This window comes from Siphateles boraxobius, unplaced genomic scaffold (assembly GCF_051911475.1).
Source record: "Siphateles boraxobius isolate OS27281-9 unplaced genomic scaffold, OSU_SipBor_1 118, whole genome shotgun sequence".
NCBI lineage: Eukaryota > Metazoa > Chordata > Actinopteri > Cypriniformes > Leuciscidae > Siphateles > Siphateles boraxobius.
This window is the reverse complement of record NW_027508720.1, coordinates 2581614-2598184: the sequence shown is the minus strand read 5'-3', so window position 1 is coordinate 2598184 and position 16571 is coordinate 2581614. Positions and strand designations below refer to the sequence as shown.

At 38.0% G+C, this 16571-nt stretch overlaps 2 protein-coding genes across 2 annotated transcripts in view; one reads left to right on the top strand and one right to left on the bottom strand.

The window, feature by feature from the left end:
• Window positions 1-3662, bottom strand: part of nmur1a (neuromedin U receptor 1a) — a 59198-nt gene extending 55536 nt beyond the window's left edge. Inside the window, exon 1 of the mRNA XM_077202469.1 lies at window positions 3561-3662. Within this exon, the coding sequence (XP_077058584.1) occupies window positions 3561-3643 (83 nt within the window). The 5' untranslated portion in view covers window positions 3644-3662. The remainder of the gene's footprint in view (window positions 1-3560) is intronic.
• Window positions 3663-3788: 126 nt separating this feature from the next.
• On the top strand, window positions 3789-14959 carry hykk.2 (hydroxylysine kinase, tandem duplicate 2). The gene is made up of 5 exons (XM_077202682.1): window positions 3789-3880; window positions 4428-4724; window positions 4916-5058; window positions 10900-11080; window positions 11162-14959. Exons 2-5 carry the CDS (start codon window positions 4430-4432, stop codon window positions 11599-11601), a joined length of 1059 nt encoding a protein of 352 aa, XP_077058797.1. The 5' UTR covers window positions 3789-3880; window positions 4428-4429; the 3' UTR covers window positions 11602-14959.
• The last annotated feature ends 1612 nt before the right edge of the window (window positions 14960-16571 follow it).

Genomic DNA, 16571 nt, shown 5'->3' with positions numbered 1-16571 from the left:
GTTCCCATTCTGGTATAAAACCATAACCTTGTAACCTCAATAATGTGCCTCAAAACAAAACCACAATAATGCGCAGTCAGCAGCATCTAAGAAAGCTAAAGAAAACGTACATTGTTTAATCAGCATTGCTCTGACTGTCTTTAAGATTATATATTGTTTTATGCACTTATTTATTTACTTTAGGTCAAAAGAATATGACTAAAATGATCAAACATTAAGAAAATAAAGTTGCAGCCAGGAGGAAAATACCTGTTAGCATTACCATAAGTCATTCGGATGGTGGAGCACCAGCTATTCTATTTCAAATCTGTTGTCTTTGTTTATGGGTCTCAAGAGACCAAGATTTGGCTGGTAAGCATGGTCATGTTGACCCCTACTGGTGGATTCGCTAACTACACCAATATTGACAGTTATCCAATGGATCTGTGTATTTTCTTGATAAAGATCAAGTTATAATCAAATAAAATAACAATAATAAATAACCTGCACGAAAAAAAAAATCTGTATATGCCTTTTTTAAAGATTTATTAATCGTTTAAATCGTAAAAAAATAAATAATTTAAAATTCGTAATCCATAATATGAATAATATGTCAAGTTTATTAAATTCAATTTGATGGAATTTTACTATACAATTGAAAGTTGTAACTCTTAAAAAAAGGCTTATTTTTTGAACGAAACAAACTTAATACCTCTATCAATCCGTGTATATGCAACGTTTGGTTAAGGATTAAAATAGCTGAAGTATCGTGTAGTATGTCTTTGTGAAGAAAAAGGGCTGATAAGTTGTTTAATCCCCATCAGGGTTTGGAACGAGTTAATCGTAGAGAAATAGCATTTTATCAAAACTTTGAAAAAATGTAAATTACGGCTGCAACAAATTTAACTGTTACACGTGAAATTAAATAACAAATAACAAATAATAATAATAATAATAATAATAAAAATGTGCGCATACCTTGTGACGCGTTCAAAAGAACCAGGGTCACGACCGTCACGACCATAGATATCATATTATAGATCAGTGGTTCTCAACCTTTTTTGGCCCAGCGCCCCCTTTCCAAGATCCAGAACCCTGACCGCCCCCCACCACCACCAAAAAAGGGCTAAATGTCTTTATTGAATGTATGCTGATTATCATTCTGTGATAATAATAATAATAAAAACAATAATAATGTGTATGATTGACGTCCTTATTTTCTTCTTAAAATTATAATTATCATTATTATTATTATGAAATCCGTAACTTTAAGTATTTAAATTGTGAAACATTTATGTATTGAGTCAGTATATCCATTTTCAAAACCGTGCTTTTGTCTTATTCTGAATTACTAAAGTACACCTAATAAGTGTACATAAGGGCCGCATCGTTTTCTCCTTTCCACAAGCGCTTGCGCTCCTGTCTGTTGTTGCTAAGAAAGCATGAACTGCGCTCTCCATGACATGATGACGAGGATTCATTGCATTTGATACAAAGGATTGATTGATTTCTAGCCCTTGCATTAGCTTTACTAGTAGATATATTTATGGAGATGAGAAAAAAAAAACCTGCCCTGTACAGCTATGATCAGCTGTCCGGCCGAGCGTTCGATGTTGTTACGGAAAGGCCGAAGCTGATCAGATGGGTTTTGTCATTATGACTTGCTGTGCACTTGCGGCATTCTGAAAAGTCGAGATGTTTTCAACCGAGGCGTCGGTTAACATATTATGTCTTCAGTTAACTAATTTATAGTTATAAACGCAAATAATAATAATTACCATTATTACCATTATTATTATTACATTTGGGCTATGTAGAAGACGCTTTTATCCAAAAAAAAAAGAAGAACAACAAAGCAATTCTTCAAATGTCTCTCACAATACAAGTTAGTAGTTAGTAGTAAGATTATCACAAATAAACACAAGATGTTTACGCATATCCAAGTGTGTGTGCGGAGTGTGGCGCTTGCTGCATGCAGGCACGATCACGTGCATTTTCCTATCAACAGTGGAAACAACTGAAAATACTAGCTATATAATTTCTGGTCATAAAAAAAAAAAAAAAAACATAATTTGCAACTTTTATTTAAACTCACAATAACAAGAAAATGTGCTTTTGTAAATAAAATCAAACTATCAGGCGCACTTTGATGAACTGGAGCGCGTCTCAAATATGAACAAACAAAATATAGCCTACCTATATTGAAATGTCCACTTTTAAACCTAGCAACATTTAAATATTAATTAATTAACACAGACATAATTTTATTTTACATTAAAACATGGACGCTATGGAATTATGTCGGACAGAGACGCATTCGGAAGGGCATTTTCAAAAGTGCGAATGACTCATTCATTCTTTTTTTTTTCTTTTGCGCAGGTAATGTTTTGAAAGACGATGTCTTGTAACGTTAGCTTACTGATGTAAATAAATAAAAATGTATACAAAGATGTGATGATGTCCTGATTCACTTTCTTTTTTTTTCTCTTTTTTTTATTGCATAACAAGAACAATATATAACATACACATACGGAGGATCACATAGTATTATATCTATTACATTCATAATAGCATCAAAGAAACAATAGACAGAAAGAAAAAAAAACTATAAGGGGAAACATTACAAAAAATTACAAAAAGAAAGGGATTCAAAAATAGTATACATCCGTTTCGCTTTTTTATTTCTTACATCTTTTAGGGAGACTTTCACTTTCCGTAACGGACTGAAGTGCGCGTCCGAGTGAAGACAACACATTTCAGCGCTAGATCGTCTCTTATTTAACAAACGAATGAAACGAATGCTGCTAGTTAACTGGATATGTTTTATTTGTATTGGTACATCCGTGCCGCGAGATGTTTTAAAAGTGTTTCAAAACCGCCCTGTAGGCTAAATGACGCCTAGGCTACTATTTCATATACCGGTAGGCTACATGTTCTACGATATGATATTTTATATTAATATTCTCATAGGAACCTGAGACTCGCGCTTGGGACTGCACATGCGTATTGGATCGTCTGGCCTGGTGGGACTCCGAATGAAGGTGGAATGGATTTGAGCAGCAGCGTGGAAATCAATGCTGTACCTAAAACGCCCATGCATTCAAATTAACATTGTATGTGTTGTCAGAGGCTTAAAAAAAGTTGTGATAATAACAGTGAGTATATAGTGCCACAGTCAGACATAACGCCCCCCATTTGTGCCTGAGCGCCCCCCCTCTCAGCTGCCTCGTTCCCAACGCCCCCCGACACTGTCCAAACGCCCCCAAGGGGGCGGTACCGCCCCCGTTGAGAAACGCTATTATAGATAGACGGCCTATCGACCACTACTGCCTACTCGAGCGGACGAGCCGTGGGGCCGCCATCTTAAACCGGTCACTCGCTCCGCTCAGTGTAATCTGTTTGGCAGTTGCAATGAGCTGTCAGCGTATTTAATTAATCATATCGCACTGAATACCGAACTGATTTTCACGCGGGTTTTTTTGCTGCAAAGGTTATACACGTAGCTACGATACAGGACACATTGAATATTTTGATCACAAAATACAACCAATAGTACGGTAATGTTAAATGTTAAATCTTACTTGTGAAAAATAATCCCCGAGTGATGGTCCGCCAATTTGAGCAGGAATATGCTGGACAGTGCTCTGGCATCTACTGCTGCCATGCGACCATAGACAGTAAAAGAGTATGACCGGTTTAAGATGGCGGTCCCATTTCTTGCGCCACAGCGGCCAATAGGGCGTCTATCTGTTTATGGTCACGAGTCACGACCATAGACTGTAAAACAGAGGACTCGCGGACATAATGACGTCTCGTGACGTAATGATGTGCTGTGCCACACGTTAGCACTAGCTTTAAACCTACACGGTGACCAGACCAGTCCAGCAACATTTCTCAGCAGGTATTACTGTATCTGTTTATACTGTATACTGTGTAATATAAATCTCTTTGCATGCAAATGCCGTTCGGCTCGCGCATGTTCTATCAGAGACCAAAGAATAAAACTTAAGTCAGAAGCGCGAGACTTTCAATGAATTCCATACAATGCATGAAATAACACTGGAGTTTGATCATTTACGATGCTCATGCAGACGACAGCAGGAATATAAATTACGAATTAGGCTACAAGCTGTAAAACCCTGCGACATTATGCATGATTTAGTTGTGATAAAAACAAAAAAAAAGTTTCAGGTGATTCATTGTAACATTAGTTCATGCAGTATTTTTTAGGTGAGTATAGTTTACTATTTTTTATACTATGTGTGCAAACAACGCTTGTTGAGTAAGTAGTTAACCCAAAGTAACATTTCTGTCAATTATTTAATAAGAGTACATGTCTTTATCTGTAATGGTTTTATTGGACATTTTGGGTGAATAATTCCTTTATCCTCTTAGTGTCATTGCTCTTGATTTGCCAATAACTAGGGTATTTCCCCCCCCATTTTCAGCAATGTCAACAAAGCCAAATCTCAGCGATTCCCAGGCCACAGAGATTATCAAACGTCTCTATGGCTTGACCGCATCCATCATTCGACCATTGCCCAGTTATGATGATCAAAACTTTTACGTGGCCCCCAGTGAGGGTGGAGAATATGTATTAAAGGTTATGAACTCAGCAGACAGTCACAACATCACTGTTATTGAGTTACAAACACACTCTATGAACTTCTTACACCAAAGAGGCCTTCCTGCCCAGACCGCTTTTCCCACTCTGACTGGCCAACTCATGAGCTTGGAGGAGTTTGGTAAGACTACCTGTCAGTTATTAACTTCATGAAATATTAAGTCCTAAAATACACTTAGGCCTGTTGTTAGTGGTTTTAAATGCCGGTTAAAGTTGAGTAAATGGGTTTTTCAGAAAGGTGTAAGAATTTATATTGTAAATCAAATGCTAATTAACAACTGTTTTTTTTTCTTCTTTTTTCTGCTATCACAGATTGTGGTTTTGGCATGCAGAAATATTTAGTGCGCTTACTTGCCTACCTGCCTGGCACTACCATAGCCAAAATCACCTGCAGTCCTCAGATCTTGTACGACGTTGGAAAAATGGCCGCCACATTGGATACAGTTTTACTGCAAGTAAAATCATTAATTCCATTATATTCCAAAGGAAAACTTTAACGCTAAAATGACTGCACTCTCATTATTGACACATTAACTTATTTCGTTCCCGGGCTGTGTTTCTTAGAATCATTGTAAGCCCAAGTACCTACTGGTATCAGTACCAAATGGTAACCTACAATTATTACTTTAAAGAGCTATTTCTATTAGATTAAAACCCATGTAAAGTAGGTTTGGTGGTATAAATTAAAGTAAATTGCAGGTTATATTTTTCATGAAGATAATGCAATGTGGTTATTAAACATAAAGATAAGAACCGCTAGGGTTGTGCCGATAGACGATAGTATCGTGTATCGACGATAGTCTGAGATTTCACCGATGGCAGATGCCTTTGACGATATCAAAACGATATTGGCTCGTTTTACCATGAACATATTAAATTATTATTATAGCTAGTATTGTTATTAAATTAATATTAGGAACTACAATTAATTTGCCTTGCCTAAATTCATAACGACATCACTTGCCTAACACTTGTGACAACACCGACACACGCGTATGAGGACTCCTCTAAGAAAATGTTTTTAAAACAGAATAAAAAACTAGGCCTACATCCCACATCAACATTGAATTGCAAGGTGATCCATTCACAAATTGTCAAGAGTGCTTGTTTTAACAGACGCACGCATATCTTATAGCCTACAGATCCAAGATGAAAACGGCATCGTTGTTCGTCGTCAGTAGCCTATTTTGTTTCCATAGCACATTAACAAAAAGTTTAAAGACACTAATAACACTAAAAACAATACAATTACTAAATATTAATAATAATAATAATATCACTAAAATTATATAGGCCAGTCTTTAGTTCACAAACACAGCACAACTCTGCCATCTGTGAAAATCAAAAGCAGCTTCAAAATATTCTTGTAATTTTTTCACTGTCATCATATAGGTCCACAAGAGAAATACTAAGCCAGTAAATTAAGATAGTCGCTATACCGTTATATCTCTTTGTCGACTCTGAGAAAATGTGGCGTTAATGCAGCGACAGCCGAAAGCTCAGTCCGTTTCTACTTTCACTTTGTTAATGAGCGTGTTTACAGGCACGTTCTTAACCCGATTATTCTGAATAAACTGACAATGCATGTGGTCATGTAAATGCATTAACCTGTTTTCCTTTATCGGAGTCAAGTTTAAGTATAAACCGATCGACTTAGCCAGATTTCTGCCCCTTACTCTGATTTCTCCCGGCATTAACACCCGCGTTCTTCGGGCTTATTGAAGTGCGCATATGTGAAGTGCATCCAGATCTAGATTTCTTATATATTTATATAGCGCTTTTCACAATACAGATTGTATCAAAGCTGCTTCACAGTATCAATCAAAACAACTTAACAATGTTTGTTTATTACTGGAAAAAAAAGACATCCAAGTTTGGTAGAGCTAATTAATGGTATGATTGGTTAATTAATTTGAATATCCCCAACTGAGCAAGCCAAAGGCAACAGTGGCAAGGAACCGAAAAACTCCATCCAGTGACCTAATGGTGTCCTAACACCCCATCAAATGACCCAATGGAGAAAAAAAACCTTGGGAGAACCCAGGCTCAGTCGGGGGCCAGTTCTCCTCTTTCTTGACCTTCGAAATTATTAAAACGTGTTTTCATCTCGTGCAGAAGTACGGTCAAAATGCTGCATCTGTAACGGCATGAGAGGATAATGTGTGGCCGTAAATTTCCTTCTGACATGTTGAAATACTCGAGTCAGATACAAAAATGATTATGATCTTTTTTTACCTGATCTAGCCTAGTAATAAACACTCCACCTTTGCTAGCAAAATAGAAAAATATTCTAGTATAAAATGAAGTAATAAAACAAGCAAATTAATGAGTATATAATCAAGTTAATAATCAAATAAGTAAGCCCCGCCCCCTCACGATAATATCGTGTATCGCCGATCTCACAGGCTGACGATAGGACGATATGAAAATGGGGCATAACGCCCAGCACTAAGAACCGCCCACCATTGTTTTGTATGTTTTTTTTTATACCAAAATACTGAAAATAATATGAAAAGTTGGTACTTTTTACAGTGGTTTTAAGCACTCCCTCTCCCTTCCACTAGGCTGGGCGTGACGTCATAAAAGGGACCCCAAGCCTAGAGTTACCGTTAATCTAACGGCAAGTAGGCTAGCAGTTATATTGGAGACCTAACTCAGCTAGCAAAAATGGTGTTGATGAATGAAATAACCTGTAAACATACTCGTGTGTGCTGGCTTCAAGAGGACCGTGATCCTGCCTGAAATGAGAGTAAGCTATTCGCAAAACAAACGGGTTCAGGCAGCATGCGTCCAAACCAGGATGCTGCGTGAGGCACGTCAGATTTGCCGGTCGCGGGTCGAGCTGCTCCACTAAACTCCAAAACGTGTTCACCTCACGGCAGCACATACTCTCCACTGCTGAGTCCACTGGGTGGCATAGCCCACACAAACACCTGTCAAACACAGCGATAGGGACATCGATCTCTTTGTTTCTTTCTGACAATGAGCATCGCTAATTAGTTGCGATTTAGCACAGGCAATATCGCGTTCTGTCTGCAGATGCCAGCAAAAGCGCCATTGTGCCTGTGCAGTGTGTGCATCTCTACAGCTCTGATTAGGACTACTAACACCATGTAAGTAAATAATGTCTTTGTCGTTGTCCCTCCTTGCTATTCTACATAGCAACAAGATTTTGAGAAGACTTTAGCTGTGTCCGAAACCGCTCACTCATTCACTAATCCCTATATAGTGTATGCCAATTGAGTGCACTATACCTGCAAGGAGTGAACGAAATGAAGTGAGTGGATTCGGACGCTGACGTTTACACTGTGCGTCGGAGAGCTGGAGCTGTCGCAGAAAAGGCTTCGTCACACGTAATGATAAAACTCCTTTTATCTTACGTTACTTTATAAAATAATAATAACAACAATAACTATCATAATGACTTTATTTTGTAATTATATATACCTCCGTGCGAGCTTGTAGATGACAGATGACGTGGTGGTTGAGCGGCCTCAGGCGACCGTTATTACATTCGAATGAATACGCTTCCTACAGATGATTAAAAGATATTTTTCAAATCATCCACCAAATTATCATCTCTCCCTTTACAGTTTAATGAGTTAACAACAATGCCACAAAATATCAAAACACCTGGCTGTTAGTAAACTACATTAAATAGTGTTAATGCCTAAATAATATATTTTAATAAATAAAATGATATGCAGGTCTATAATACAATATATAATTTACTTTATAAATATAATTTCATTTAATTATAAAATTCCTCTATATAATATTGTCTCAATATTTTAATATGTTCTATTAAAAAAAAAAAAAAAACTAGCATGAAATGCATGTTAAAGCAGGAATAAGAAAGCTGTAATGTAATGTCTGGTTTAAACTTGCTCGCTTCGCACTTTCATGTGCGCTCAGTTCTCTCCGCATTGGATTGTGGGAAATAGTGCTTCAGCAAGTGTACATCGAATGTACACTCAAATTCAGAGAGGATTGTGGGTAAAAGTAGTGAATGAATGTAGGGAATGATGTCGTTCACACAGAATTCGGACACCACTACAAAATGGCTGACACCCGATATAGTGTCTGCCATTTTGTAGCACCATGTTAACCTAGGCTAGCTCTAGCTAACGCTACTCACCAGGACACCTGGCCAACCCTCCACTCATTTTCCTCACAAGCATTGATAACTCTTTGAGGGCCATGATTTCTGGCAATTTCCTCCCCTCTCTCACGCCTGATTGGTTCAAAATTGTCCATAGTCAAGCCACAAACAGACGGAATCTAGCAGAGTATGGGTTGCTACTCCTTCTTATGACGTCATCACCCAGTTACGGTAAAAAACATGCTACGTTTCAAGAAACCCCAATAAATGTTATTTTAACGCATGTTTAGATGAATACATATTGAGCACTTTAATTTACACATTAATTGGTTGTGGTGGTTAACCTGCAATTTACACTTTAATGTATTTAGGTTGAATCATCGATATTCAGTAAAAAATGTTGACATGAGTAAAACCTGCTGTTTAGGGTACGTTTACATGACAGCGAAGTACTTAAAACAGGAATTTTTCATTTTTCACATAAAGACAACAGCGTTGTCAAAATGATCTCTGTTCACACGGATCCGCGAAAACTACTAAAACGCTATATTATTCATGCCATGCCAGTGGGTGGCAATGCCACTTTGTAAAGAAACGCTACGCGCTCTATAGACCTTATGTAGCCCCGCCCCTTTTCAGCGCTGCGCTCGTTGTCTTTTGTCTTCCGGTCTGTATTTTCACAGTGATCCTACATACTTATGAATGAACGGCTCGTTTTAAAATCTTCCCGGTCCACTGACATTTGTTAATACATCTGCTCTAAATATTAAGTAAAACCACTTCAAAAGCTAATTACTCCTGGAGCGACTGCAAAACGGGAAATTCAAAGACAATACTGTAAAGATGGCTGCGCCCTCGTTTCTCTGGCGCATAAGGTCAATAGACTGATCGCGTAATACTCATGCGCATGGCGTCACTGTTTACACAGAATCAAGTCTTTGTACTTTACACAGAGACAATAACAGAAAACATGCACTTGAAACCCGTTTTATAAAAGTTTGTGTTTTCAGGCCCCCAAAACGCCATAGTCGTGTAAATAAACGGCCAAAACACGTCACAGTTTTTAACTAAAAACTGAAAACTTTAGTTGTTACCATGTCACGTTATTTCGCCACATTTGAAAGGGACTTCCATGTGAGTAACGGCTGTTTCACTGCAGCTGCAGACGCGCAAGAGTATTCACACTGGAAGCGTGTGTACAGTGTCACAGCAGCGGCTCCAAAGCTACATATAAGCGAGCAATTATTTACAAAGACAACTATAAATTTGTTTTTAGAAGTTGGTTAACCATAAGGTAAACAACAAAACATCCAAGAAAACAGCTCCAATCTTGTCGTTTCAGTCATAGCCTACTTTCGATATGTTTACAAGACTGCAAACTCTGCGGATAAAACACACACACACACACACACACACACACACACACACACACACACACACACACACACACACACACAAAACCGCACACTCGGGTTTGATCTGGGTTGTGCTATGTAGCTGCCTGTGTATTTCATAAACTAAAAGAAAGTTTATATATTTCTGGCTAGTTTACTTTACTTTTTTTTTTTTTATAATACACCATAGGCTACTTTTACCCAAGCTGAATAATTAAAAACAAGTTTAAATGGTAGCTTAAATCTTCTATAAATATTTTTGAGTCTTCCTTTTCTTTTTTTGCCTCTCCAGTTCCTTTTTTTTGCCTAGGCCTACTCCAGTTCTTGTTTAAACTCACTAGACATGCTTAGTCTGTGCATTTTGGGCACTTTTTGTGTTAAATCAAATTTATTTTGTCTATCAAAAGTGTGCTTTCACTTTAATTGAGCGTGAGCAGCGCAGCAAAAATAGACACGTCGCCGAAACCCCTGCTTCACTGCTGCTCACGCGACGCTCCTGCTTGATGCTCACACGCTGCTCCTGCTCCCGGTGTGAACGCACTCAATGATTAACATGCACGCCGAAAAAATACGCGACGCTGGCGCTTGCGGTGTGAAACGGCCGTTATCCTTCAAACATGGCTACACTATTGACAGCGGACCTTTTTTGTTAATTTTGCTAATGTGACTGTTTTTAAAACCTTATGGTTATATATTCTTAGTGTGAAAAGGCTTTTTTTTGTCCTTGAATTTTTTCATAAGGTTTCTCATTTTATTTCCTGAATTTAGGCATTTGTCTTTGTTTCTTTTTTCTTGTGAAGATGGAGCATCCAAACATCAGTTCCCTTCAGAGAGAGAACTTTATATGGCATCTCACCAGCGTTCCCCTCTTAAATCAGTATCTTCATGTGATGGATGGGGACCCTGTACAAAAGGTTGTTAAAGCCGTTATTGAGCAGTACCAGATCCAAGTCATGCCAAAACTACCATTGTTTCGCAAGTGTAAGACATTATTTTAATTTAAAATATTTCACTCCGAAGTCAACACAGTTCTTTTCTAATAACATTTTTATTCCATTACAGGCATTAACCATGGAGACTTCAACGACCACAATCTCTTGGTGAAACCTGATGGACCCTCAAGGTACAAGATCGCCGGGATTCTTGATTTTGGAGACATGAGCTGTGGGTATTTCATATTTGAGCTGGCCATAACTATCATGTACATGATGATCGAGAATCCCAATCCGGTCGATGTCGGAGGGCCAGTGGTGGCGGGATGGGAAAGTGTTTTTCCTCTCAATGAGGCAGAAAGAGATTCGCTGTATTTGCTGGTTCTGTGTCGGTTCTGCCAGTCTCTGGTTCTGGCCCGGCACGCTGTGATCCAGCAGCCAGAGAATGAGGAGTACTTGATGATCACGGCCAGGACAGGTGTGCAGCACCTCAGTCGTCTTTGGGAGATGGGTAAAGAGGAAGTGGAAAGAGTATGGTCCCAGAGTGCTGCACAGTTAAGCCAACCCTGACTGAGCACTGAAGCATGACCGCTTGCTCCAAAAATATATGCAATATAAACCTAAATACATTAACTTTCTTCCATGGAAGACAAACTGTGAAATTTGAAATGGAGTCAATGAGGACTGGGACTGTCAAGCCCCAAAATGCCCAAAAAATCACCATAAAAGTGGTCCAAAAGTATTTACTTGCAATCAATGATGATGTCAAATGGTGATTTTGGTGGAAGGTAGGGTGATACGAAACATGCACTTAAATAACATTTTATTGTGCTTTTGGCTCTTTTCAGTCGCTGTCGGGTGGAAACCTCGTATCTTCAAACACACTACTTTCCAGGAAAATGTAAAAAAAGACTGTATTTGTTTTTATAATTAAAGATGGTCAAAACTGGTGGATGAACTTCATTCACCATAGGGGGGGTGTAGGTTTGAGGATCCAATGGAGTTACAAGGTTTTGTCACACAACTCTTTTTTTTAAATTGGTCAAATATATGCAAACAGACAGACGTAAAGGGTGACCAATTGTAATGATATATGGAGATACGAGGTTTCCACCGACACCTACGGTATGGAAAAGAGCAGTGGATAAAAATAAGTCTCACGGTTTGGAGCAAAAAAAAGCATGAGTGAACGATAACACTATTTTAAATTTGAGACTGTACACACAGTTTTTCTTTGATGTCAAAAAAATTATTGAATTATTAAAGGAACATGCCACACAGACGTCTCTGTGTGAAGTACAAAGAACTTGATTCTGTGTTAGTGTAAACGGTGACGTCATGCGCATGTGTATTACGCGATCAGTCTATAGGGCGCGTAGCGTTTCTTTACAAAGTGACATTGCCACCTACTGGCATGGCATGAATAATATAGCGTTTTTAGTAGTTTTCACGGATCCGTGTGAACAGAGATCATTTTGACAACGCTGTTGTCTTTATGCGAAAAATGCGAAGTAAAAACGTTCCTGTTTTAAGTACTTTGCTGTCATGTAAACGTACCCTAAACAGCAGGTTTTATCCATGTCAAATTTTTTTACCGAATATTGCTGATTCAACCTAAATACATTAAAGTGTAAATTGCAGGTTAACCACCACAACCAATTAATGTGTAAATTAAAGTGCTCAATATGTATACATCTAAACATTTGTCTTTTTTTTTTTAAATGGGGGTTATTCAACATCTCCCCTACATTTAGATAGGTGGGCAAACGCATTTTTGCCTCGGTGCATGCAATGTCTTAGTTTGGCAGCGCCAACGCTAGCTTAGCTTAGCATAATGAATGGAATCCTTGGTTGCCAAATAGCATGTCGTGAGTAAAAGTGATCCAAAAAAAACCTAATTACTTCTTGTGGCCTGCGTATTCACAACGAGTACAAATAGCAATGCAGATTAAGACTAGGTGATTTACTAGGCAAAGATTGACTTGGGACGACATTGGGGTGAAGCACAGGCGAAGCACTGCTACTTGGATATCAGAGATATCACGGCATCTCAGCATCTATCTTACGACTGAATAAAGACACAGATTCATGTAAGGAAGAGTATTAAAAGACAACTTACATGTGCACTTTTTTCTCCCTGTGCTTTGAAAATGGATGGGACGGCCGTATCCTTCACATAACGTTGCCGTCTTTCTGGTCCCATATTTCATTTTTTTAACATAGTCCTCCGTTGCAAAATGCTCTTCGCAAACACGATACTGGTTAATTTTGTAGAGGGGTGTTTATGTGCAGATATCCAGAGCTTGGATGGCCAGGCCCAGGCAGACTAGCCTTACGATGGTGAATCAGGAACATCTCATTATAGCCTATAGATCAGTGGTTCTAATCCGCACACTTGTACAGTTTTTTTTTTTCTCTCATCAAAACTGAATAGCATATGTTCATCAGTGCATACAGTCTATATCAAGCAGGGACATGTTTGTGTGCATTTTATTTTGTGATTTCACCGGAATGAATAGAGAGTCTCCTCAACGGCGATAGATTGAAACGCGCGTCCGAGTGAATATTGCGCAACTCGTGCAGCGCGTCCTCCATGCAACTGATAGCAGCGGACACGAGCGCTCAGCTTGATTTCAAAAACAACATATTTTAGCTAGATCTCTTATTTAATAGCGAACTAAATTAATAATCTGCTAGTTAACTGGAGATGTTTTATTTATTAGGCACACCGTGCCTCAATGTTTCAAAAAGTGAATGTGTGTGAAACCATAGTAAAAAACAATCGGCGTTGATTGACGCCAATCAGACGTTCATGTTTTTTCCGTCTATTTGAAAGTTAAGCTAATAATAACATGTTGCATTCTATACGGCCTGATTATGTCATTTTTTTAAAGTTACATAGACTGCCTCCAGTTTTCCTCAACTTGACTAATTAAGAGGCGATATTTGACCGGCATATCATCAAAATGACCGTAAAACGAAACCTCTGCCAGTCACTTTGACCGGCACCATTTTTTTATAGCGGAAACTCTGGTGGACGGAAGTTGGGGGATTTCAGGTGTTGCGTGATATCGCCTGTGCTTCACCCCAATATAGTCCCAAGTCAATATCTGCCTAGGAAATCGCCCAGTCTTAATCTGCATTGCTATTTGTACTCGTTGTGAATACGCAGGCCACAAGAAGTAATTAATTTTAAAAAAAAGTTTTTTATCACTTTTTCTCACGACATGCTATCTGGCAACAAAGGATTCCATTCATTATGCTAAGCTAGCGTCAGGGCTGCCAAACTAAGACATTGCATGCACTGGGACAAAAATGTGTTTGCCCACCTATCTAAATGTAGGGGAGACTGTGAATAACCCCTATTTCAAAAAAACGGTGGCGTGTTCCTTTAATAGTTAATGAAAACCTTAAACATTAGATGAAATGGCTAGTGCACAGGATAACTCCAGGATTATTGCAGGATTACTTATATGATCCTTCAGTTTTTGAGAGAACACTCATGATGCACAACAATAATTAACTAATATCAAAAATGCTGTGTATGCCATAATGTCTTTAATAAAGCAGCAGATGTTTATTTTTTAAAAGGTGGACCAATTCATTTTTTGTCAAGGTTAAGATGGACACATTTATGTTTTAAGAGAAATCAAGATACTTTTGTATTAGTTGAATTGTTTGTTTTATTTGTCTCATTCAGTGCCTTTATTTCATCCAAGAATAAATAACCCAACTGAAAGTTTTTTCTACAAAACAGGACATTATTAACACTGCATAATTCATATAGTATGATCACTCAAGTATTATGTATGTACTGCATATCATAATGACGGATTGTGACAAAAGGTCCTATAAACCTTTATGAACTGCCTAGTCTAATCTTACTGCTCAAGGTGTGAATAAACAAACTAATGACTGCATCATTTTATCTGATTGGTCAAAGGTCTTTTTTTTTACAGCACATATCAAGTATCATTGAAAGGTCACGGTTTGAATCATACTGAAAAGTGCATTTTAAAACAAAACATTAAGCAAAAAGAACAACAACAGAGTATGGAACTCCAGTTGATCAATCAAATTAGAGGATTTAAATTAACTGTGATACTGATACAGATCTTGTGAAAAAACTCGAGCATAAAGGTCTCACAGCCTTCAAAGGCATTTCAGTTGGTTTAATGGATTACCAGGGAACACCTAGTGATAAAATGTACCACATTATAAGTTGTTTATAAAAATCAAATGAAATTAGATACACTGACCAACCAAGCATTCAAATTAAACACCACGTGATTGTGTTGGTCTGTTTAAAAAAAAAAAAAAACTCCTGATTGTGTAGGTCTCAAGGAAATAACTAAACTGTAATGAAACAACCCATTAATTGGGAAACTGTTTCAGAAAAAAAGAAAAAGATTTTCATGCTGCTCAGATGCCAAGAAAAGCTTTACAAGCAACAAGCCTTCAGTAATACAGTAATGCATTCTCTCTACTCTCCAAAAAATGTCTTGTAGTTTTCACATCCTGTGGCCTTGATTTCTATTGTGTAAGTGCATCTATAGACCTGATTCAAAGCAGCGCCATGACAGGTATGAAACCGAGGCTGTGAGGGAAAGACTGTGTTTTCAATGGCATCCACTGTAAAAGGCTGTATAAAGGTCCAAGCAGTGTTGGGAAAGTTCACTTTCTACATGAACTAGTTCAAAGTTCAGTTCACAAATTTTAAAATGAACTTTTAAGTTCATAGTTCATACTTAAAATTTTGAACTAGTTCATTGCTATTTTTTTTTTCCATATGTTGCTGCGAGCTATTATTTTTCAAAATGATTGCCAGTGTGACACACATGCACGCACACACACATTTATGTTGTTAATAAATAACAATAAATTGTTGTTGTACCAGCAATATCTCCAAGTTTTGTTTTTCACAGTAGAAATCTCAAATGTCATGATTTGCCAATTCAAGAGAGTACAGGCACATTTTCCCCCCACTTCAATTCAAAAAAGGATGTGTTAATTAATAACACATTTTTTGTGTTATGGCTATTTTAACACATTTTGTGTAATTTTAAGTTGATCATGTGTAAAAAGAAAAATAAAGAGAGAGAGAGAAACAACACAGCTGGTCCAACACAATATGTGTTAATTATCATCCAATCACATAGCGGCAACGTCACTCAGCACCTCAAGAAGCAAGTTTGCGCCTCTTTTTCCATCGATGGATGACTTGGATGCACACACGTCAGATATTTGAGCCCGTTCTCATCCTTTGGCGGCATATGTGACGCCATATGACAAAACGGCGAAATACTACGCACATGGCACCCTTTAGCGTGAATATAACACGCGAACCCAAGGCGTCATAAAGTTGTCTGGCATCCTTTAGCGTGAATATGAGACGCAGACCCTATCCCACACCTAAACCTACCCATCACAGTGCTTGTTATATTGACGATAAAGGGTGCCATGTGCGTAGTATTTCGCCGTTTTGTCATATGGCGTCACATATGACGCCAAAGGATGAGAATGCGTTAGATATTTCGATT